Source organism: Halictus rubicundus, chromosome 8, assembly GCF_050948215.1.
Source record: "Halictus rubicundus isolate RS-2024b chromosome 8, iyHalRubi1_principal, whole genome shotgun sequence".
Lineage (NCBI taxonomy): Eukaryota > Metazoa > Arthropoda > Insecta > Hymenoptera > Halictidae > Halictus > Halictus rubicundus.
In genome coordinates, this window is record NC_135156.1 from 16130293 (window position 1) to 16156593 (window position 26301).

The window sequence follows — 26301 nt, forward strand, 5'->3', positions numbered from 1 at the left end:
AGCCAGCTGAAAATTAGGAGAGCTCGATGAGAATTTTAAAGTCGAGACGATTAGCCAGGGAAATTGGAGTAGGATCGCTATGAGAGTATAGAGCATCCGAGAGTAGCTTTGCTTCTTTGGTGAAAGACGAAGCTGGATATTTAGAGTTTACAATATTAGATCGCGAAATCGGAGTAGGATTGCTGCGAGAGTACAGAGGATGAGAGTAGGCTTCTTTCGAGATGGAGCTAGCTGAAAATTAGGAGAGCTCGATGAGAATTTTAAAGTCGAGACGATTAGCCAGGGAAATTGGAGTAGGATCGCTATGAGAGTATAGAGCATCCGAGAGTAGCTTTGCTTCTTTGGTGAAAGAGGAAGCTGGAAATTTAGAGTTTAGGAGATTAGATCGCGAAATTGGAGTAGGATCGTCGGGAGAGTTTAAAGAATCCCTGGTCACTTCCTAGACTTGATTCCCCGGAGAAAGAAGCAGCTGAGAACACGGGGTTCGGACGATCGCGGAATTGAAATAGCTATGGGAGTGTAAGTTATGGATGTTTATGGGTAACGTCAGGGGTCGTTCGCCTAAGAAGCGTCGCGGCGCATAATCCTGGAAGCTTCGCTGTTAGGCGGGGCACACGGCCGACTGATGGCAGATTGTCGCGTCCCCGCGAAACTTAAAACGTTTGCTGACTCGTTGATCGATCAAACGTGCATTCCTTCGGACGTACACCGACCTGACACGCCTGCCAGCCTGCCAGCCTGCGCAAGGTACAGGTATTTAATCCTACGTGCACCAAGTATTTGCCAGGCACTCGGCTAACGAGCATGAATGGGCAGGCAACGGTACTCTGAAAGCCTCGCGTCGAACTTTCTGCTCGCCAGGATTTCGAACCGCCATGTTTCCGTTTGGTTACCGACACCTTCGACGTTTCATCCAGGTTTTGTCCAGGAATGACCAGATGCGTGCGATTTAAACTTCGAACGCAAGCTGTGACGATTCTGAGCAGATCAAAATGATAATTGACTTCTTGACGTCCCAGAAAAATTGGGACGTCTCCGGTTGTCCTGTCCTAGCGGCTGGCCGCGCTACCGGAAGTCGAGCTGGGGGCGTAGAAAACTTGCTCGTATTTTCGGAATTGAATTATTGCGAACAGTGTGTCGGGTCGGGCACGTTCCAACGTTGATAAGAAACACTCTAATGTTCCTGAAACTTTACTAAATTTCATAACAGCGTGGATGAATGCACGGCGTGTACATTTCCTGCGTTAAATCGTCAGTCGAGTTCGACGACAGTGTTGAGTAGAAAATCGAGTCAGACAGGCACATATGTTTATCCTACAGATTCGTATGTTCGTTAGCACTGTTTAAACTCGATAATACCGTCAGAAAAAATATGCAGCAGGTTGCAGGCTCAGTTCAACGTAACTGTTCGTCCCGAATGAGTCGGACAAACAGGGTAACATCAAAATTCCACTAATTGCACTGGTTGGCATACAGTTCGGAGTAAAATGTCGTAATCGCCGCACGGCTGATCTGTACAAACATTTAGGTAAAAACATTCGCAAACGAATATCCTCGTTCTTACGGTAACGACTCCTGTATTAAAATCAATTCTGCATTGGCTCGATTTATTTGTAAAATAATTTACGATAGGGACAATTTGTGCGGGCACAATTCTCAGTCTGGTAGTCGCTGCTCCAATTAAAAATTTCCGCTCTATTTGGCCCTCGGGGGAGAAAAAAGCGATTCGCAACAGCGAGGTCGGGTCGACCTCTAATCGAGAAAATAGCAGTCCGCGATTTTTTCCAGCACAGTCGTTGTCACGGCACGCTCGTCGAGAATGATTTTCGTTCCGAGATCCGTGGCTTACATAATCGCGGCTCGCCCAGGGAAGCCATTAGACACTTGTTCTCACATTGTGCGCCCGGGGGGGAACGGGGGGATCTCGTGTTTCCGTTTCTGCAGTCCTCTGCTTACCTGCGCAGGTATCGTGCCAGGGCAGCGTTTCACCGAACCCCGGCCCGTCGTTTCTATATTTTCCACGCAGGAATTTTTCCTCTTTCCGGAAACCGTTGCGCGATGAATGGCTTCGCCGACTCGCTTCTTCGCATTTTTCTCGTTTCCAAAGACCGCCGACCAAAGGAGACCGATCGAAACCGTTTAAACCGTGGTCCTGGGGACTGTTCGGAACTTGTTTCGGGCAAACCTCGGGCCCCAGATTCTACGAATCACACACACCCCCCCCCCCCCCCCGTGAGAACGGATTCGAACAGGTACGGGAAGACGCCACCGCGAAAATGATAGCGTATCGCGTTATGTGAACGCCGGAAAGATTTCACAGGAGATTGTCCCGGGAATCATCAGGACCTTGGATCCATCGTTAAATACCGTTGCTCCCTCGCATTGATCCGGAGATGGGCAAATATACTGTTCTGATAACGATGAACCTGTTGACTGCGCGCTGCCCGGCGCAGAGACACAAGGTATTTACGATTCTGTCCCGGCGAAATGGCTGGCACGAGCCAAATTTTCGGAGCGCCGCTTTCATCAAAATCTTCTGGCACGATAAACATTTCTATTCAATGCACCGAGACGTTACCAGCATCTTCGGAGCAGCACGTGATTTTCGAAAAGGGACGATCCAACAATCATTCATCGGTCGACTGACTTTACGTTTTGCTTTACAATTATCGACGTCATAAAGACGTTCATTGTAAGCGTCGTAAAGCCGTGTGAAAGCTAGAGGAATTCTGTCACTTTTGCGCGGCAATACTACGTAGTACTTTTGGCGTTTCATAAACCTGCCACGAAATTCATGGAAACGAAGATCACTCCAACCGTCAAGATCTAAACAATTCAGTTCACTCTTCGTGAACTGGCGAGCTCTTTTCAGCTGTCTTTGTGCTTCTCTTCAGCTCTTCTCTGTTCCAATCAATTTTCCATCGTGCTTTTAAATTGCAATCCGAGAAAGAAGCACATACAGCTTGCCACGTCAATACGATCTTATCCGGTCAGCATAAAGGCGCAAACATCCATTGACCCGTTCGTCTCAAAAACCTGCAAATTCATTGTTCACCTAACCGTCTATCAATCATTCGTCAATCACAGTGCATATTATTGCACCAAAATTGCAGCTTCGTACAATTCAATCGGTACACTGGGAATCTTATACATGTATGACTAGACTGCGGATCTTTATGCAAAATAAAAAATGTTTGCATTCATTGCAAGACACAGGAGGCAAATGAAAAAGGTTTTCTTCCTTTAATGATCTTATTAAACCGAAACTGATACGCTGAGGTCCTTAAATCTTTTCAATATGGCCTCTGCTTTAAATTGTGCGTACCCATTTTTACTATAAATGCAATAAAATCTGCAGTCTATTTATGACACAATAAAAAAATAGTGAAAATCATCTACAATAGTCCCGTTTTCAACTTTTCAAAAGCTACGAAGGAAGAAACTGTTTCGAGATGTCGTTTGAGCGCAGATTTTCGGATTTTGGTGGCACAGTTTTGCCCATCTCCGTTCGGCGCGACTCCAATTAGGTTTGTCGGAGGTTATCGGTGATTTTGAATCGTGAATGGTGTTTTCCCAGCGAGTTGTCGCGAAACGCTCCGGCGGGCGCCACCGAGCAGCCGCAGCGTCGTCGCGAAGGAGCATGGGCTGGTTTTAGCGGATTCCTTGCAAGAAGAGGACCGCCGAAGAGGGTTCGGGTGCTGAAGAGGCGCAATGCCATTAGGTCTGTCGAGCGTCGAGCCCGGTAACAGCGACGGGGTACTTCGTGGAACGGTTCTAGACAAAAACCAGATCCTCTCGCCCCGAAAGGGCAGGCTTGTTCTGTAAAACAGAAACGGACCTTTCCAGAATCGTCGGATCAACGGGCCCTCTGATCGTGAAGGGCCGCCCGCAGTCTCAATATCCCGTGTTTTCCCGCCGCAAAGCCCTTAAACATTGCGGAACCCTCCTAAAAATTCTGATTAGAAATGCGAGAAATGCTCAACGTTTAAAATTAATATTCCCGAAAAGAGCTTGGGAACGATCGGTGACTCAAAAATCATTTTTTAACAATACATACGACGATTTTACTAAGCCCTGCTTGTCACGACATAGTGCACAGATGGTTCGACAGTGGGACAGAAGCAATTAGTCCGCAGCACTTGGTTTTAACTTGTGCGAAGCACAGTTTTTCGAAACCTGTATATATGTATAGAGCAAGTGTTTCCGACACTGCAGCATTTTTCTCGGTATTTATTGCCTTCCTCATTGTTGCTGTCGCTTGCAGACAAACGAGTAGTTTTGCCAGCGTAGTCGACTGTCTCCTGCATTATAGGGACACGCTTCGCTATGACTCATGTTGTTGATCCCCGTGTGATTTCTTCGAACGAAAATTCAATCGTTTTTCTAGATACAGTGATTTCTCAATATATGTCGCCAAGGCCTGGAGGATAATCGTCGCGGTATTATCCCCACTACCGCCTAGGACGCCGAGGAGTGTAAACATAACACAGGGTATGTCTCCTGGACGCTGGCAAGACCCGTGTTGTTGACATATATCGAGAATTCACTGTACCTTGTGTTAGACACTTGCCTCTTTGGAGGACTGGAGTGTTCCCATTGACTCTTTGATTTTCAAAAAATGATCTACCAATGCACGGCATAGTCGTACAAAACTTGGATTGGGTTATCGAATGAAATTAATTTTCAAGCCCGATGAAAGAATCATGTCAGCAGGTGCAATGAAAAGAAAACATTAAAAGAACGGTTGCAAATTATATACAAGAGAAGAAATCGACTCTTCTCTTGCTCGTGTCTGTTGCAATTAAGACACAACATTTTTCATTTGCACCAATTTAATATAAACAACACATGACTCATGAATACTTACGAGGCTTCTATGATGTAGTGTGCCCAACTCCTGGCAACAATGCATAAAATTTCCAAAAGCCCGCGCACCCATTAAATAGTTATTTGCCCGGGACCATTACAGCGACCGCTTCGGTCCTCTAAATTTCCCACTAATCGTCCCATAACTTTGCAGATTCGTTCAAACTACGAAAATTACGAGCAAAACACGGATTGAATACAAGCGAGAACGGTACCGGGGACAGCGAACAGCGAACAGGGGTCGAAAGCACGACAGATAATGTATCTTTAATGCGTTCGCGCGTTAGAACGAAGACAGAGAGCACTTGACCCCGGCGCTTCCGGCAAGCGTCCAAATAGCGTGGACGGTGGTCTAGCGCCCCCGGAGCCACAGATGTTTTACTATGAGCCTCGGTTAGGCAAACGAGACCCGGCACACGTGGAGGAAGAAAGAGAGACGAAAGAAAGTACCGTGGAAAAGTCAGAAAAGCCTGAGGTCGGTCTCTCGACCGCTTTTCCTCGAAGTGCCCCGTCGAAATCGAGCCTCGCTACCCCCGTCCCCTTCCACAATAACCCTTGCGCACACGTTCACCGCCGGACACCTTAAAAAATCCAATGATATTTAACCATTTACAAAATTTTAAGGCTTTCTAATGGTAGCCCCGTTCGTTTGGAATTGTTTTCTTAACGTTCACCAAGCAATGCAGCTTAATTTCTAACACGTTGTTCGCGGGGCAGTGCTAATTCAGTGATCGAACCTCTACTAATTTTAATAATTTTTTCACGGAACATTTTCCAACATATTGCTCGATTTCTTCCGGTTAAAATGATACCAAACACGACACACTTCTGAGCACGTTTGCTTGTGTAATCCACGATTCGGTGGAACCTCTATTATCCGAACCGACGATATCTCAGCAGTTGTGCTCCCAAAACAGTTTAATCCGAAGCTAATCCACGTACAATACGATTCATGGTCACGAATCAGATTTAATCCAACATTGTACTCGAACGGTAATACTGGTTCGCATAATCGAGGTTCCACTGTATCGTAGATTAATCGAGTAAATACGATTGAAATGGTGTCGTGTTTGGGCTCGGTTTAACCAGAAAAATGCGACGAATGTGTCGGTGAAGGTTTCGTAGAGAAAATAATTGAAAAGAAAATCGACGGTCATGCTCGCCACTGGTTAAATGGCCGCCGCGCCGGTAGGCAACGTGTTAAATCCGTGGCGAGCGTCTAGCCAGGCCATCGGTGTTCCCCGGTCAGTTCTCTGTCGGCCAAACCGAGAAAGAGAGAACCGATCCGGTTTAAAGTTTCCCTGTATCGCAGTAGCGCAGTATCCACGTAGCAGTTGGATTCACTCCGCAACGATGTGTCACCCTATCCGCTTTATCTCCCTGCTGGAACACGTACGAATGCAGCCTTCCGTCGACAGTCGCTGTTCACGGCGGCCTTCATCGCTGGTAACACGATTGTCGACAGCGGCACCGATGAATCGCGATCGACAATTATCGGAGCTCTTTTCCAAGTCGACGTTGTGGAAACGTTCGACTTCGGCGAGCCTCGATCGTTGCCGGCGCAACGCCGAGCACCGGCTCGCAGATTTCCGTTGCGAAAATCTCGCCCAAGACCGGATTCATTCCGCGCGTTCTTTCGCGTGAGAATCGACCGCGAGAATTATCGCCGGGGAGAGACTGTTGCCTCTCGCGTTTATGCGATCGCGGGATTTATCACCGAGGATTGTCGGCCGCGGACAATTTCAGAGACGCGGCTAACGTGACCGGTGATTGTTCGCCTGATAATTAGCGGGGGCGGTGCTGGATCGTTAATGTGTTTGGAGAGAGATTCGATAGTTTTTGTTTTTTGGCTGGTGGGTGCCCGAATTCGATTCCTGATGTCGTCGGGTGGATCCTGGGTAATGTGGATGGATCAATATTTTTTAATCTTTTGTGGATCAATTTTCTTCGATCTGCATATTTTATATTTAATTTGATGTTTTAATTAATCGCTCGCCACATAATCGGAATGGAGTCGAATGGTTTACGGTGTCTACAGATAGAAATGAGGTTGAATTTTCGCCGGAGGAGACCATGAAGATTGAGCTGACAATAAGCATCGTGAATTGTGCTTCATACCTTTCTGACAGCAATACTGATCTATTACGAGAAAATTGATTACTCTAATGAAGACAGTATTAATATAAACGATACACCAACAGCATCGCGTAAACACAGATGATCAACGGCAGGTCCGCCATGTTGGTCGATCTAACCTAAAAACGAAAAATCAGTAAATTTTCAGTTTAAAAAGATGAATATTATACGTTGTACATTGCTCGTTACATTTTCGCGTTGCTCCACAGCGAGTTTATTCGTTGATTTAATCGTACATCAATTTAGGAACGGATAATAATAAAGAGAGAATCAGTGTAGGCGAAATGACGTCAATGGAATGTCGGCCGTATCGGTCGGCGCAACCTAATTTAGAAACAGGAAACACGCTATTCTTCGCAATCTTTTCTCGATGTTTCTGTCGCTTTTCAATGAACGAATTTGTTTATGCAATCGCGTTAGAAAAGAGATTAACGAAGATCAATTTAGAGGAAACATTAGTCACGTCGATAGAATGTCGGCCAACGTCGGCCATATTGGGCGCCACAAGCAAATCGTTCGGATCTCCTTGGTTCTCTGTTCGATTCGTCGACGAGTACGTCGGCATAAAAGCGTGAAACAAATAAAAATAAAAAAAAAGAAATAAAGAATCGTGAAAGGAGAACGTGCGGGTGTGTTCCTTGGAAACGATCCTTTGAAAAGAGCCACGGCGAACGCACGTGAACTCGTTTACGTTGCATCGCGCGCCATTGCGTCCCGCGCGCGTTTTCTGTCGCTTTTGTCCGGCCAGCCGGTATGCGGCATTGTCTCTGTCCTTTCTTTTCTCTCTCCCTCTCTCTCTCTCTCTCTCTTTCTCTCTCTCCTCCTGTTCCTCAGGCCGGTGAATTCACGTGGCCACTTACCCACAACCGTAATGCCGTCGTGGGCTCTCTTGTTCTTCCTCTCCCCCTTTCATCCGTTGTTGCCCTTGTAACTGGATCCACGGGAAAAATCGCGTTCAAACCCCGGGATACCCCCCACCATTCGCCGATCGCGTTCGGAGAATTCGTCTGCGGTTCTCCGCTCGGGTTTTCGGTCACGGTGAACGATCCACGGGACGATCTATTGTCCTCCTATGGGATCCGCCGAAGATCCAGCCGCGATAATTCGAAAGGGGCAACGAACTGGAGCGAGAGATACAGCCCCCAGTAAATTGGCACTGTCCTCGTCAATTTTTCGGATTGCTGCATTTTTGCAGATTCTTTTATATTTGAGATCTGGATTTATTAGACTGTTCCTCTTGGCAACGGTTCGAAGGCGGATTTAAAATGGAGTCAACTCTAAGCGGGAATACTGTACCTCTCTGTATTAAGTCGCTGAAGGACGTCGAGGTTGTTGATAGTACGAACAACAATGATTTTTTGAAGGGTGAGCAGAAAGAGCAAGAAGTTAATTAATGTTTAGGAATTTCTTTGTTGTCCTGCGATCCTCGAAAGGTTGTTTACTAGATTATCTTAATAATTACTTTTCGAAGGATAAGTTCAAAGTTCGAGCTGAATAATATTTAGGAATTTTTGTAATTTTTTTCTGGTGCCCTTAAAGGATAATTTGCTAACCCAAATATGTTAAGTCACTTTTCATCGATGATTATATACCCTAAAGATTGTTAGATTATCCTTGCTCCACAGAGCAAGCATTTTTAACTGAAGTAATTAGTCGACTGTCTTACAATTGGAGAATAACTCGTGTGGACAGCGGGTTTCACAATATTTTATATCCACGTAGAGTCATTAAAAACAAAAAAAAAATACAAGATGTACCAGGGGCACTCTAACTGCTCCCAAGCGTCGATAAGTTAACGAGCACATTTCGACGATGGTTTTCCAATCGTAGTCTAGACAACGAAACACAAACGAGTGGAAAACTTCAATTCATAATGACCCTGCGTCTACGTTCATTGAATGAGTTTGTGCCTCTATAATTAACGTAAACATTAGTTTTTAATGTCTATCCTATTCGAGAGACGATCGAGAAAAAAGATAACGAAACACGTTTAACCTCCGCGAGCCACGCAAACATTATTAGAGCGCGGATTTTATGCGTTTATAACTGTAATGAATAGCTGCAATTTGAAAAAGTAGGAAGATTGAAAGAATTTTCAAATATTAATACACTATTTCCGGCTTATTGAAGTCATCAAAGGAAGAAAACAATTTTAACTGCTTTTTATATTGATAATTTTTATTTTTGCATAAAGATCCGCAGCAACAACATAGTACTTAACGCTAGAACTACCTAGTACTAAACGAAACTTTTATAACAATAAGTATTGATTCAAATTTCATAAGACTTTCATCGCGAACTGTACTTGAACGAAGGATACTTGAAAAAATAGTTCTGTAACTTCATGAATTGTAATAGAAAAAAAATCTGAAATCCGTAATTTTGGTGGGCTCGGTGGTTGTAGGGGAGGAACAAAATCTGGATGGATGTGCCTGTCGTTGATAATTTATCGCAACCGATACGACTTTTCCAATTTCTGTAGACGTTCTTGGCCCGAGAAACCGTCGGGCTTCTCATTTTTCTCCGACGTTCGTATTAACGAGCAAAGTTCTTCGAGCGATGCGGAATTTCATCGGTTTCGCTCGTCCCCGGACCGTGAAACAAAGAGAAAAGAAAAACCGGCTGTGTTGTATGTATTATATGTATGTATATATTGCGACCAGTCTCCGTTGGACTACCAGGCACGTGCTAATTGTCGAATCGATAAAATTCCCTCGCGATCTCGGCGGCCGGACAATCCAGGCCCCGTGACTTTCGATTGAAATTTCTATCGCGTTATTCACCTCTCGGCTCTTTCTCCTCGCCCTTTCGGCGCAACGCTGCGCAATTTCCTTCATTAATCTCTTATTACCGATCGATGATGCAACGGACCGACGCCCTTTCGGTTCGACAACAACTCTAAGGATTTCCTGACCATCGAACGAATCCTTCGATCCGTTACTATTCCTCATAAAAATGTTTGTATTGGACGATCGTTGTAGCGATGGATTTTCATTCTGATCTGGATCTGGTTCGATTTTTGACAAACTGTTCACACGTTCTCCAAATGTACGAATTATTGTTTACCGCACAATGTTTGTACGTCAATACAGTGGTCCTCGTAATATAATTTTATTGTGTTCAGATGTTCCGATAGTGGAACAATTTTTTAATGCTTGTATCGACATCTATTACAACAATATTTATCTTTTTGTTCGTTGATAACAAGGTACTATTTATCTTACTTGGTTCTGCTTCCGTTGTTTCGACATTCCTCTCCGTAGAACGGTTTTAATCCATTGTTCTCTCTTTGTACAATGTTTTCATACTTTAGTAAGATTATTTCGGTAACAAATATACAGGGTCTCCCAAAAATGTTGTACGTTCCTGAAAGGGGTGATTCCTGAGGCGATTTGAAGTAACTTTTTCCTTTGCGGGAATGTTCCTCGCGGCTCCGTTCAGGAGCTATTGACGAAAAACACGGGGCCAATCCGGGGACAAGTCCCGCTGAGCGTGGCGTTGGCATTGGCTGAGCCGGAATCGGTCCGCTGTTAGCCGCGCTCCGATTGGCCCGTGTTTTTCGCTAATAACTCCCGAACGAAGCCGCGGAGAACATTTTCGCAAAGGAAAAAATATCTTCGAATCACCTCAGGAATCACCCCTTCCACTGAAGCAAAATATTTTTCGGAAACCGTGTAGACATAAAATTCTAAAATTCTTTCAGTTTTTTCGGAGAAGATATTTTCTTGAACAAACCAAATGATGTCCCGACGCAATACATCTCACCGCGATTTTAATTCCGACTTAACCATCAATTTCTTGTCGCTCCACCTCGAACCGAGGATCCGATAAATCCTCTTTCGCATAATCTCCAGGAATCGTCTCACGTCCCGGGTTGCCAGTGGCCCTACCTAACCGGAGATCCCGGGTCTCTTGTTAACAGTCGGAAGTTCGATAAAGGACTCGGTGGAAATTCGCTGAGAAGTCTCTCTTTTTCTCGAGCAGCCAGGGAAATCTAGGTTCTGCGGGCCGCGGTTTATCGCATCCTCCTCTCCGGAGATGTTGCAATTATTATGTCGCACGTGGGTCGTTGCGGAGGATGACACGGCGAAAAGGGCGGACACTCGTGTGTAGGTTTCCACCGATACTCAACGTCGCGTGAAAATTCACTTTTACGCAGGCTCTTTTCTCGGTCGGAGGTTCATGCGTCCCTTGCTCGACACTTAAGGTCACCGGCTTTCCGATAATAGTTCATTCACGCGTTGATCGTATAAAAATTCAACGGCAGCACTCTCCTGCTAGAACCAGTGCCGGATCAAGACCTTCCAAGGGCTCGAGCACTTAAAGGATTTCGAGGTCCCCTCGTATATGTCATTAATGTCTGAAATTTATGAACACATTCCATAAAAAGTGCTTTTGAAAAATGTTTCATACAAATAAACCATAATCTACTCCTTTAACATGAAAAACAAAAATGAAAGAAGTATTACATACGTTCCTCAAGGTGAAAATTCACTGATTGTCTGTGAAACTGTAAAACATTTGACAGAAATGATGCTTAATTTATCATTAATATAAAATATGAAACTAGAGTAAGTGAAGTATTATCCTAGTTAAACAAGATGTAAACAAGATTGTGAAAAGATTTTAAACGAGATGTACCGAGTTTCTTGCAAGCTTGTTCTTCTCGGTACAAAATGGATCCACCGTCAGTAGATCAATTTCATTGCTGCAGACCCAATTCTTGCGTTACTCCCGTAAAAAATAACTTCTCCCAAAGGAAATTTTGCAAGCGAAGCCAGCCCCAACCGCGGCTCGCAGTTTCAAACTATGATTTGACGTCGGTAAGTGGCTGTAACCTAGATTGGCCTCGATTGCGCGTAAGAAACGCGTTTAGAAAACTCGTTAACTTCCCCCTGGTTAATTCCGCTCCTCTGTAGTTAGCGCGTACACACTGTACACTACTCTCCCCACGTGTGTCGATGCGTTCTTGTTGAACTCCGTAACGTTGCACTGCTTTTTCCTTCGAGTATGCGAAGCATAGTTTGTTCAAGCAGCCTAACTTTTGAGAACCTCGCACACACACACACAGACCAACTACTACCTTGTATTCTCCGTTGTTGTTTCTTTTGTGTTATCCCCGGCCCCCTCGCGTCACTCCCTTTGCGGCACATTTGATAATGAAACTGTGGTGTTTACCCCTTTTACGATGTGTTCCGTAATGAAACTGTGCTGTTTACCTCCTTTGCGTCACATTCGATAACGAAACCGTCGTATCCACTCCCTTTGCGGCACTTTTGGTCACGAAACCATGGTATTTCCTTCCGTTGCGTAACTTTTGCTAACGAAATTATGGTACTTTTCCCCTTTGCGTCACTTTTGGTAACGAAATTTTGGTAATTACCCCCGTTGCGGCACTTTCCATCTTTCGCCTGTGTTTGTACACGTTTGTTGATCATTGTGAGCTGGAGTGCTTCGAAACTCTGCCTCGAATCGTCGGATTTTTTATTCGAGGTTTTCACATCGTCATCTTTTTTTTTATACTTTATTGGGCTGACGATGACAGAGAATGGCTCATCATTTAGTCACTTGGTAGACTAAATATGCTCCACTCGTTCGACCTTAACCCCTTGCGCTACGATTTAATTTATGGTTGCAGTGATTGGAACTTCCTAGTCGTTCAGAGTTTTCTAGAAGAAGAAGAAGAAGAAGTAGATGAAAAATTATACCTATTGCGTATGCCTACGTACATATTTTTCAATGACTACATATCAACAACAACAGCAAAATAAAATTCTATATCGTCAAGACAATTAATAACTAGACTGCGGATCGTTGTGCAAAACAAAAAATTGTTAGCATCGACTGCAAGAAACAGTAAAAATATATTCTCTTCGTCATTCAATTCATTCTCTTCATCATTCATTCAAAAAGATATTTTGTTAATGTTCTACCGTTCGATCCTCAGTCTATCAACAACAATCTAGTATTGAATAGAACCTGTCGGAAATCTTGATCACGAGTCCATCGTCATAGTGCAAGGGGTTGGAAATGTTATTCCATTATAAGGGGCGTTTAAACGTGAATTCCGGGCAGAGTATATCGATCCGTGGATCTCCTCGATCGTCGAAATCGCGAGAATCGGTTATCGCGCGAACGGTTGGAAAAAAATCCGCGTTCGAGGCGAGTTTCGTAGCAGCATCGGGTCGCGCGGCCACTTCGTTCTGTAAATAGCGTGAGTGGGTCGTCGTTGAATAGAGGTGAGCCGCGTGGCCGGAGATCTCTGTAAAGAAAAGAGATGGGACGCGAGAGAGCCAATGCCAGAGAGAGAGAGAGAGAGAGAGAGAGAGAGAGAGAGAGAGAGAGAGAGAGAGAGAGAGAGAGGGAGAGAGAGAGAGAGTGTGAGAGAGTAATCGAGAATGCGAACCAAAGACAGAGCGAGTGTGCGAGTGAAGAGAGGGTTAGGGCATCGTGTATGTGTGGGGGATGCAGGATGTAGGGTAGCACTGGACGCATCGAAAATCGTTAAAATGGTCACCTTCTCCGTTTTGTCCGACAGGTCCCGAATTCGTACCGGCAGTGGCGTGACGGACATACACTCGCAGCAACAGCAGCAGCAGCAGCAGCAGCAGCAGCAGCAGCAACAGCAGCAGCAGCAGCAACAGCAGCTGCAGGAGAACAACAACGCGAAGAAGCCTCAGGAGGGACTGGGTCCCGATGAGATGTGGGCCCCTGGCGGCCTAGGGCCTCACCGGGAGCTACCAGTCGACGTGCCCGACACCCTTCTCCAGAAGGCCTACCCCAACAAGGTAAAGAACTGCTCTTCCGACTATAGGAACGAGCTTCGTGGCCCCCGTAGCGAGCTAGCTAGCGACCTCTCCCTAAACCTTAAAAACGAGACCCTTAAGTCGCCGCCTGCTCCTCCGCCGCCTCCGCCGCCTCGCATAAGCAACAACGCGGACGGTAAAACGCTGACTAGCCTAGAGCAAACGGACGTGACGGACGCCAGCGTGCGATCCTGCGCCACCAGGAACGGCCATCATCAGCCGCACATGCTCAAGATCGAGCTGAAGATCGAGTCGGAGAACCTCGAGGACGAGGACGAGCGCGACAGGCCGAGAAAAGACGCGAGAGAGACCGCCGACACCGACACCGACAAGTACCGTCGTAGTCCTTCGACCCTCGGCTCGCCGGACCTGAAGAATCCTTTCAAGGACTTCGACGACGAGGAGGACGAAGGAGTGAACGAGGACACGAACGGCCAGAAAGAGTCGAGCGTCGACGTGGACGTCGAAGAAGACTATCCGTTCGCCAAAGAGGATTACCCGACCATGCTGAAGACCTGCAGCGACGACTCCGCCAGTCCAAGAAGCTCCTCGGGCAGGTCGGACAGCACCGCTCCTCTGGACAGTAGCTTGGTGCTGCGACACGCCAAGAACAGAGGCAAAGACTCTCCTACCTACGATGCCAGGAGGATAGATCTAGGTTCTCCTTGCAGACCGGTCGTCCCTGAGATCAAGGTAGCACCGAGGTTCGGTAGGACCAGGGACGCGACGTCGTTCGACAACCCGGCATACGGTCTAGCCGATCTACAGGACCTCCAGGGTCTCTTGATGAGATCCGACGAGGTGTCCGATTTGACACGATTGATCGACGAGCAATGCACCGTTCCTAGACTACCCAGGGACCAGGATAGATCGTCTCCAGCTCGTAACAAGGAGCCCCGAGAGCTGCAGACCGAGTCGACCCCTGCCAAGTCCGCGAAGACCACCAAGACCAGAAGGCAGACCGACGATCGCAGCAAGATCAAGGCAAAGACGAGGAGCCTGGACGTGGAGGAGTTGATCAGGTCGGGGTCAAGCGAGGATCTAGTGGGCATCGAGTCGGGCAGCAGTCTGTCCTCGTCCTCGAGGCAGCGGCCGAAGAAGAAGCGTCACCAGCAAATCTCTAGCGGCTATTCGACGCTGAGGAGCGACGCGTCCACCGATCACGAGCACGTAGAGCGTAGTTTCCTCGTGGTCGGGTCGAGACCGTATCGCGAGGTGGCCGTCGACTGTCCGCCGGATTTCGTGCCGGTGACCAAGTGCCATCCCGTCTATCCCCCGCCGAACAGGACCCCCGGGAACAGCAAGCAGAACACGCTCGAGCCGAAACGGGAGCGTAACGGGACGGTCGGTGGTCGGGATACCGGTCCGTTAACGGGGGATGACGGGGCAACATGTACGACACCGAGCACAATCGCGGCCACCTTGCCGGTAGTTACCTCTCTACCGTCGTCGTCGTCGCCGACGTCCCGTCTCCCCCCGAACGAGCTCGCGCAGCTGGCTGCTAGTAACAGCGACGAGCAGCGCGCCACTAGCGAGCCGCACCCCGTTGCGGCGCGCACGCTCGACAGAAAGCGCGACTCCTCCTCGAAGAAGGTAAGGTCCAAAGTCAAGAGTTTGCTTCTCGACAGCTTCCTATCTTTCGTGCACCACGAGCCTCGCCACCGCAAATCGCTTCCGCCCCGGCACGCTTCTTCCGCGAGCACGCACCGCTCGCTCTCTAACAGCTCGCTGACCTATACACGCTCCAGCCCGCGGCTCGAACCGAGCATCCACGATCTGTCCGCGGACGACCGATCGAATCCTCCTCACAAACACCCGCAGGTCCGATTCTTGCGAGACCTGTCCTCCGATCGATCGAACAGACCCTGCAGCGTCGTCTTCCATGCGAGAGACAGCCCCTCGTGCGATTCCTCTTCCGTCGAAGAGAAACGCAAACGGTTGTCGTTCGTCCAAGAGACCAATCAAAATTCACGGAATTCGATGCAAGAGATGGCGAGGGTTAGAATCGCGGATCCATGGAACACGCTGGAGATCAGTTGTCTCGACGAGTCGCCGAACACGCAGAATCAGAAAAATTCAAGGCTGTCTCTCGAGTATAAACGCGATATGCTCTCGAGATGCCCCGGCGGGCCACTGACGGCCAGCCGGGAGGTGTCACGGAGCGAGTCGAAGCTCTCCTGTTCCCGCCTTGCGCACTCCCGCTCCGGAATGCACCAATCCTGCTTCTCGGATTCGAATCTGAATCGGACGGTCACGCCCACCTGGCGAATATCCGCCAGCGGTTCGAGCCTGCGCAATCTGGACACCACTATCCTCGATGACTCTGCCAGGACACGTATGTACGCTTCGTACCAGGGCCTAGATCAACTCGAAACACCACAGGTAAACTTTGCTTCGACCTTCTGCTCTCGGTGCATCTGGGCAAACGAGATCATTGGTTCTTGCGACTCGAACAGATCCTCGGAGAGGATCCGACACGGTCATCTACCTGTTCCGGACATTTTTCCGAGTAAAATGAGTCCAAACACGACACAATTCGCATCGTTTTTACTCGTTCGATCCACGTTCAAGTGGAACCTCTGTTATCCGAACCGATGATACGGTTTCGTTGCACGAATATTTGGGAATTTTTTTTAGAAAAACTACCGAACCTTTTGCAGTGGGATTTCGCACGAACATTTACTGGGAGTTGAAGTACATGTGCGATTTTTTTAAAGTGAAAATAATCAAAATTACACGAGTTGTATATATTTTTATATAGAGTATGTTTTGTAAAACGGCTCGACGGTTCCAACGACTTCCACTTATTGGAACTAAACAAAATTTATTTTTGTATGAATGATTAACTACAAAATGGCGGAATTTCGATATGAAATTACCGATTTCTTTGATATTTTTTGGGCTTTAGCACATTCAAAAAATGAGAAAAAAAATGAAAGCTCTTGTATTGCACCGATCAGTTCGGATAATCGAGGTTCTACTGTATCGCGGATTAAACGAGCAGATAAGATCCAAATCGCGTCGTGTTTGGTATCATTTTAACCGGAAGAGTGTCGCGAGAATGTTGGTAGAAGTTTCATGAGAGAAATCATTAAGCACAACACAGTCAATGAATTACCATAGTGTCGCCGAATTGACTGCGGAGTTTATGCTCTTGCGACAAAACTGAGTGTCATTAACACGTTAACTGCCACGTCAATCATATACGGCTAGTGATTTTTGGTTTAGAAATTCATTTTTATTATGAGATGAGACAGTTAAGACAGCATCCCCTATAATACATTTTAAACTTCTAGTTGTGGTTTCATTAATTAAATTACTCCGATTTTGTAAGAATCTCTGGCGTTGATATTTGGCACTTGTTAATTTAACCCTTGGCACTCGAGTGGCGACTATAACGCACCCCTAAAAATTGCTGTATCATTATTCAAAATATTTTTCACGTTATTAAATTCGTCTTGTATTTAATAAATTACTGAACATTTCATTATTGTACGAGCAAATTGTGCCATTTTCGTACGTATGACACGACAAAAAATATATAGAAGCGAAATATTCTAGGTCGGAAGAAACGTTTCGTTTTGGAGTGAAAATAGCTTCGAGTGCAAAGGGTTGAAAACAGTAAAAATCAATTTTCGGTTCGGTCCAGTTCCCCCGCAATTCGGACAGAAACTTTTGATTTCGCACGAGGATACGCGGTCCGGGTACAAGCAAGTTTCCGGTCCGGAAGTTCGCGCGCATATCAAAACATTAGGGTAGACGCAGCAATTAGTGCGAGCGGCAACGGACGAGGAAAATTTGTCTAGGAAGTTGCGAATTCGGCGAAACTTCGTCGGCTCTGTTGTGCAAAGTGAGCTGATTCTCCGATGGTCTGCGAGTCGGAGAGCAAGAACCCAGGCTCGGTTTCTCACGGGGTATACGGTGCGATAGAGAACGCATGCGGAACGGACACACTAGTAGACTTGGAAAGCATGGTAAAGTAGTCGCAGAGCCCATTGCGAACACTGTCTGCGTAGTCGTAGAAAAACTATTTCTCTGTCTCTCTCTCTCTCTTGTAGCGCAAAAACGCCAGGCTCTTCCCACTATGTTCTTCTTCTTCTTCTTCATCTCTGCTCTATCCACTTTTTTCTCTCTCTCTCTCTCCTATGTCGTTCGCTTCCGTTTGGTCGAGACCGGAAGCGGACGCGTCGGAGGACATCCACACGAGTGTCTTCGTCGTCGTCTTCGTCGTCGTCTGAAGAGAATCATGACAGATTTCTCGCTGAAGAGCACGGCTCGAAACGAAGAGATGTTCTTCGGGACGTTTTGTTTTTAGTTAAAAGACGGTTTTAGTCGCGATCGCGCGGCGGCCACCCGACCACGGCTGGATTAATGCGAGCCTGTTTCTTTTCGGAACGGATTTTTAGGCCGGTCTGAACGGGCTGAAACCTGCCATACCGCCGAGAGATCAAAAGAGGGCGCCAGCCAGACCGCCGAAAGATAACCTGCGTCTGTCCACGCAGAACAATAATGTGGAGACCACCGATTACGCCAATGCCGAGCCCACCCAGCAGCAGCTGCACTCCATCAGAAAATACCAGGTACGCCCAGCCGATCACTTCCGGTTCGCCGCGAAATTCGCTCCTGCGAACGCTCGGATCGTCTTCGCTAATCTTTCTGGGCCCGGTTTCTGAAAAATTAGGTGGAGATACGGACTTTGAAACCACTTGTTGGTCCCATCGGTACAAGTTGTGCGACAGTTAACAGGATATTTACCGGTTGTTTCGCTTGTTAACCACTCCCTCGGCAATCCGCGACAGGTTTATTTTTATTAAACGACCTCGAATTTTACGCTTATCGAGACCTTCCGTGGTTTGTTTTGCTGAAAGAATTATACTATGACGTACTTCGTCGGTTAGACAGTCTAACGACGGTCGTTTAAACCGGTACGAGAGGATAATTAACCGCTAAGAAATTTCAATCTAGAACCACTAAGTCATCGCCATTATTCGATCGCTTCTTTCGCAAGCGTTGCAGAAAAGAAGATCGCGATGTTTCTTCGTCGAGAAACATTTTAATTAATGAGCCCCCGGCGCGTTCGGTACGCGATCGACAAACCCAAGTGTCTGCAAACAAGTGCGCCAGTTTGCAAAACATCAGAATTAGAAAAAAACTTCCGAGTTGTTCTTCGAAATGATAATGGCTTCGAAACATTATAGCTCTCCGAGCATAGAAATTTTCTTCGCTATAATTCGAAAATATTTAGTCAGTAATATGTACACATACCGATCTATAAACTCTACTAAACGTTAGGTAACTTTTCGATAAATTTGACAGCACGGGATGTGATTTAAAACGATATTGAACATAGGCCTGCGTCTTTTATAATAATCGATTTTTGATCATTCCGTCGACAGGTGGTTTAAGTAGCACGTTCTTTGAAGGCAGGTTTCATTTCGAAATTTTTGTCTCTCCAGAGGCGGGATCATAGTTGTTCCCGGTTGCGCAATCGGTTACCAGCGCAATCTCTGCCCATAGTAATCGTTCGTACAATTTTCGCGCAAGCAAAACGCGAGCCTCGCGCAACAACAAAAGAGTTAACCACCGGCGGCGATTATGTGGAAAGACAATAATATACGATTTCGCTGCGAAGACGCGCTGCCTGGCTGGCCATGTTCGCGTTCACATTCCAACCGAGCACGACGATGTCGATTGTTAACTGATCTGTTGCTAAGTGAAATAACACTTGCATGCCACGTCGTTGCCAGTTCTGGCAAAGATAAGGAACGACGTGTGCACTACGTAATTCCAGGCCGAGAATCGTTAACTGAGTTTTTGCCTCTGGCTTCTGGCTCTTCGATCCTCTGACCCGAAAACACCGGTCGTTGAACTCTTGAGTCAAAAAACATTACAAAAATTTGGATATCCTTCGCAGGAAAAATTGTCGAGGATATTATGCACTATGCCTTTCGTGGAACTCGATTTGTCTAAATCTAACTATCGTAAACATTGAACTCGTAAAAAACCTTTAAACAATTTATCTATCTTTCATAGGAACAATTGGATAAACTTTTTTGATTGGTAATTATTCGTGAAACGTTTAGCGACACATTTGTCACATTTTTCTGGTTAAAACGAGCCCAAACACGATACAATTTGCATTGTATTTACTCGTTTAATCCACGATTCCGTGGAACCTCGATTATCCGAACCGTACATCTACCACAATCTAAGCACGACATATTGATTCATACAATCAGAAGTCAGTGGAGATGTAACCTAGCACTGTATCTAGATGAGCCATTAATAGGTATATAGACTGTCCCATTAATAGGAACACTCATGGTCCACTAGTTCGGTTAATAGAGGTTCCACTATATCGTGGATTAAACGAGCAAATATGATCCAAACTATATCGTGTTGGGTATCATTTTAATCAGAAAACTGTCAGGAATATATCGACGAAAGTTTCACAAGAAAATTGTTACAAACAACGGAGTTACGTCACTAAATTAGTTATTGTTTCACCGGACGCTGGTGTCGATCTATTAATCTATTAATCTCGGCGTCCGAGGCCCCTCACGGGGTGTACCCCGCGGTAGTGGGGATAATTTCGCGACGTTTATCATCCAGGCCTCGGCGACATGTATAGAGAAATCAGTGTAGCGATTTCATGAGGTCCTTGACGAGGATCGTCCTGGATCGCGGGGATTGGACCGTCGCCCGTCCTCGGAATAATGGTCAGGCTGTTGTCGAGCATTTCGGGACAGGATCACGAGAAGTATGCAACGCGGAACACGGCTCTGGCATTCCGCATGAATAATTTAGCGTTGCGTAAGGTTGTAAAGGCGGCGGAATCGACGGGTCTGTTGTTTAAAGGGACACAGACGGGGGTGTCCCCGCGCGTTCGAACAGGAAATTACGGGTCCCGGCCCGTACAATGGTCCGTATGCCGAAGGACCGTATCGGTGTCGGCGCGGCCGTTTCTATAGATTTCGAATTTCCTATTTGAACGGCGTGGCGGTGCCGGGAAATTAATCGCCGATGCCTGGGCGACAACCAACCCGGCGCAGCTGTTGCACGCGCGCGCGCGCGTGTAAAGGCGTATGCAAACGATGCACCGCGAACGATGCAAGCGTAGAACAACCGTGGGATGCAGCTCTCTCACGGGCTCGTGGTATGCAACCGCGGAGATCGTTAGGCAATTTTCTAATCGCCGGCCGACTTCGTTCCCGGCTCGGAAAATCGTTTCGTAGGGAAATCTTGACCCGGAGAACCAACCGCGCGAGAGTAACGCACAGAAAATGAATTTTTTATGCCGCCCCGAGAGGAATAACGATGGCGCCGAGCTTTTCAAACCCCTTTGTGAACGACCAGTTTTTTTCCCCCAGACACGTTTTCTTCTTTTCGCGCAGGTTGCGCAGGAGCATTTGTTCGGACGGAAACAGAAATTTTAAAGAATTTTTTAACGAAAGAGTTTTTGAAGAAAAATATCATTTTTCTTTTCGAGTCTGCTGCTTCGTTCTCACGCGTAACGAAAGAGGTTCGAAACAATTTAAACTAACAAAGCCGGCCTCGAAAAAGGCGCACGAGCTGATTAACACAGACGTTAACCAACCAGTGAAATTTATACCATTATACCATTTATCTTGATACCATTCAGTTCTTGGCTGAAGTAACTCGGCAAATAATTAAAACCAGCAAAAGTAGCTCCGAAAAATGTTATAAAAATGAGTCACTTGAACACTAACATATTGAGAGCCACCTTGACAGTCTAAAAAGTTTCACGAAATAAAAGTAATCGATTTAATGAAATGAATGTTGAAAAATTACAAATTCTCTTTCACATAATTATTAGATCAGGTTATCGAGGCTGACTTGTTGGTTCACGATTCAAATCGCTCTCGTTGAAGGGACTTTCAAAAATTACGGAATAATTCTTGAATTCTGTAGATCCTACACGCAAATGACAGTTAAATCTAGACTCGATACAGAGTGTCACCAAAATTCAAGCATAAATCTCGACAGATAATTCTCCCATTTTTCGTGGTGCTGAAACTGTTAAAACCGTACCCTGACGAACCCACTAAATTCGCTTCTACGAAAGAAACAAATTCCAACCGAGAAGGGGTAATTAGAGAGGACCCACCACCCCCACTCGACCGTTTCTCCTGTAATGGTAAAGTTGAAGGGGCACCGTGCTATCGCATCGAAAAGTGGCCTCGCAGGAGGGGGGTCCCGTGAGAAATGCCAGAAGCTGAGGAACCCGCGTGCACGCAGCCATCTCAGAAAATCCTCGCGCCAGCCACCTTAAGCCAAGTGTGGTCTGGAATGTAAAGAACCCCCCCGTGCACAATGGTCTAAGATTACAAGGCTCGAGTGTAGCGTTACGGATGTTTTTCGATAGGTGTGGAACGTAGTCTGACTCAGGCAGGTCTGGTCCCTCCCCCCCCCCCCTAGCAGCCCCAACAACCATGACCTCGCTTTTCCCTGCCCCCTTTACCGGGAAACCGCATTTTTTTCGTGGGCCCCCATAACCAGACCCGGCCACTCGACAAGCCCGGAATCATCTCCCGTGAACGATAACGAGTCATCTTCCCGTCGTTCCGGTGATATTGCTCACATCACTGGCGTGGAACGCAACCTGTTAATGTCTCCGGACTGTTCTGTTGCCGTCGACAGAGCCTCTCTTCTTGCCACCTTGCTCTACAAGGTGTCCGACGATTCTTTCTACGATGAACGCGCTTCTTCTACAGGTCCCTTCCTTCATCGTAAACAGATTTTCTTCCGCCGAGTCTTCGGCATCGAGGAAGTGCTTCAGACGTTGCTGCAGCTTGCGTATATTCAAACAATTTCTTACGATTCCGGCTACTTTGTTTTATTGGGAGGTCGACGATTTGTAGATTTTCTTGCGCTGGCCGAAGAAATCGAAGTTCGAGGCTATGTCGTCGACAGGCTTCGTTGAATATCTCATCCTGCTTTCTGATCGTGATTTTCAGTATTCTCGATGTGTTTGGAAGCATTATGATCTGCTCCGTTCTGCATGTTAGATGTTTTATCCGTTCCTGTATTTTCATTCGCTGTTCGAACAGCTCGACGGTGTATACTCTTCTTATTTTCAGTTTATCTTGAAGCCGGAACTTTGGGAATTTTTCTTGGGCGAACCGAACGTCGTATCTTAATGAAACTTGCTGGGTAGATTTCGACATATCTAACCTACATTCACGAATTTTTATGCACAGTTATCCTAAAGACTCTGGACAACTATTCACCTTGGAAGCAGATTTAAACTAAAGTTGCCACACCAGAGCCCAATTCACAACACAGTAAACAACTCCCATAATTTCGATCGTACAAACTTGCAAAAATTCATGAACATTGCCCACATATGTCTAAGCAAGTCTGCAAAATTTCATAAAGATCCCTCGCTCAGTTTCTTAATCAAAAATTCCACCCCTCGAGGTAGGCCTAAAGTTACTACCAAAGATCCTCTCTACATCTCCAACAAAATCACTTCCACAATTGAAATCGTAGAAACTTCGAAAAATTCATGCACATATCCTAGATATATCTAAACAAGCCCGCCAAGTTTCATAAAGCTCCGTGATGCAGTCGCTTCGGAAAAAAATCCTAAACTGTATCATCCGACATAGAATTCCAAAGAACGTCACCACAACTTTTTCGCCCCCGCCACTCGACGGTCATTAAGAACACCGAAGCCGGCGGGTACTTAATTACTCGTCCGTATAGGATGTCACGCGAGGTCTCCGATCAGTCTTTCGTCCTCGGTTCCGTTCGAGTTCGCAGAGACATGGGAATCGAGTAGAAACCCGTGATTTCGGGCGACACGGCGCGACGAGGCGGCTCTCACAGCCATAGTCGCAAGGAAATCCATTGAATCGGTATGAGGTGACGCTTGTGGAAGCCGTACTCGGCCCGTAGCGAGAGTGACCGGGGCTTCGTCGAAGTATTTCAGCCCGGGCGTGTTACATAAATCGGCCAGGCGGACGTTTCGCATAGCATTTTTCCGCTTGGTTTTATCGGTCGCCCGGTGGGCGTCGATCTCGAGCCTCTCGCGCCCGCCCGGGAACGAGAGCCGATATCGCGCCGATTCCCCGGCGGATTTACTGCGAATGGAGCGATAGGAGGATCGATTTAATTTTAGCAACGCACACATTCCGCTTCGCTGCCGATCGCAGACGAACTCTGCTCCGGCCGATCGTTCGTCGTTCGATCGTTTGCTTGCTTGATGTTAGATAGCGTCACGGCTCCGCCATTGATGTTCACCGCCGATTCCCCCATTATGTTTATGCTCTTTACGGTTCCTCGACGTTTGTTGCCGGTGTGTCTGTTCTGCCTTGTTCTCTCTGCCTGCTTGCCGAGCGTTTCTTGAGGCCACGAGATGCGTGGGAAAGGAGGTAGGTAAACGCCAAGGTCCAAGGACGCGATCGGCCACGCTCGTTTCTCATGGCTGCTCCTTGCGCGAGGCAAACCGAGCTGAAAACTGCCGAATCGTTCAACAGATCGGGACCGATTCCCTCCGCGATAGCGATCTCGCAAGGCTCGGGAACCCGGAAATACTCGGAATTGTTGAACTTTTCGAGAAAGTCGTCTGTGACGCAAAGAAATGCATTTTCTTTGTCGTGGAACCTAAGATGAAATTTCCCCTTCGGCAAAAATGCAGAATTCTCTTTCCCGGGAACGTATTGAAATTTTCTGTGGATCTTAAACGACGAAATTTCCGTTTGATAAAAATGCGGAATTGTTCCATTGGTCGTCGATATATTGTGGATCTTTATGGAAATTCCTATTTTCACATTCAAATGATAACCACAAAGGAAGAACTTCTTTGGCTCTCCAAAAGATTCCTCGCGGTACAATTAATTTCCACGATAAAGCTATTCGTAGAACCGGAGGCAGGAGTAATTTAAAAAGTGCACGCTCCTCGAAAATTAATGTTCAACACCACTCTTTAAATCCGCAGAAGAGCGAGGGGTGGAAAATTCTGCGACCTCTTCGAAAGGGTGATCTCATCCCCTAAAAACCGCGAAACAGACTAAACCAAAAAATAGCATCGCGTCCCAGACGACTGCTGGGATAGAAAGTTTCATAATTTTCCGGGTTCCCTGACCCCGTCATTCCCGAAATAAACATATTCACCCACGACCGATCTCAGTTTCCGCGTGAACGTGTTCATTGTTTATGTCCGATCGATGTCCGTGACGATTATCTCCGTGAAATTACGTAAATCGTTGGTTACGAGGTAAGGTAATTAAATGTTCCCCACCGGTATCTCTGTCCTCGTTGTTTTTCTGTGTCTTTCTCTCTCTCTCTCTCACTCTCTCTCTTACTCTCTCTCTCTCTCTCTCTCTCTCTCTCTCTCTCTTTCTCTCGTTCGTGATCGAGGTTGGAACAGCGACGAGGTTCCGCGTCGCAGCCCGAGGAAGATCGAATTAAGAAGTCCGCTGTCCCAGGAAATTGTCGGATCTGGCCCGAGGTCGCCAGAAGACCGTAAATCGATGATCTGATTATAGGAGCAGCTGCGGAAACGGAAGGATGAGGAGGAGAGGCAGGAGATACTCAATCGATCGCTGCGAGGATCAACGAAGCTCCAGGCGTTGGAGAGCCACGCGACCAGCCTCGCAGGACAAGAGAATCCTGCCTACGCTCAGGACGAGGTGACGATCGTCGCTAGCCGCAGCCATGTCTTCGCGAACACGGTGCAGGACGTCGAGGAGCCTCCCAGGCCCCTCAGTAAGTTATCGTCGTCGCTCGAACTCTCGGCCAAACATCTGACAAACTTCGTCTTTCTTAGCTAGTCAACGAAGAAGTTGAAGTCAATTAAAGACTCCTTGCGAAGTCAGCACCGACGATGCTCTCGTTCAGAATTTGTTGCAGAAGCTGCGAGATGTGTCCGAGCTTGGTCCAACTTAGCTGAGAGTCTCTTGGTAGCCCTAGGGTTTTCAATCATATAATAATAATTCAATTATACCGCCACATGTACCTTTGCTGGCCTGTGTGAAATAGCTGAGAGACTGGTACGATAGTAAATGGGTGAAATTAGGGAGACTATTGGTGCAAAAGTTAATGTCAACAGATCAGAATATCAGAGAATGCTAATCTTTGCTAGCCGTCTATAAACACTTGGCAAACGTAACTCTAAATTTTTCTGAATTGTCCCTGCAAGTGTTGTGGGCGCCACAACTTCCAAGATGGCCGCCATCTTTGCGGCTCCAGAAGCGGCTACGTCGCTTCGTTGCTCTCTGAAGATAGGAAGTAGGGTTTCGTTGGAACACGAACGATGAAACGTCCGTCTGTTCGAGCGTGCCAGTGTCTGGGACATTTTCCAACTGAATTTTATCTCGTCCACCCGCGCGTCTCTTAAGATCATCCTTTTCTGAGACAGTGTGTACGCCACCCTCGTCGACGGAGCCTCTTGACTCGATGGCGGGCTAACGACACTCGTTGCCCTATTAGGGCGACTATAAGACCCTGCTTGTATCTCCATAACTCG

At 46.8% G+C, this 26301-nt stretch overlaps 1 protein-coding gene across 3 annotated transcripts in view; it reads left to right on the plus strand.

Annotated features, from left to right (window-relative positions):
* The window catches only part of LOC143356542 (uncharacterized), a 112644-nt gene that overhangs the window by 79882 nt on the left and 6461 nt on the right, over window positions 1-26301 (plus strand). For 2 of the 3 annotated variants that reach the window (XM_076792317.1, XM_076792319.1), the window contains 3 exons: window positions 13541-15401; window positions 18215-18388; window positions 25322-25541. In XM_076792317.1, coding sequence (XP_076648432.1) covers window positions 13541-15401; window positions 18215-18388; window positions 25322-25541 — 2255 coding nt within the window. The remainder of the gene's footprint in view (window positions 1-13540; window positions 15402-18214; window positions 18389-25321; window positions 25542-26301) is intronic. The other variant, XM_076792318.1, reaches the window with a different exon arrangement.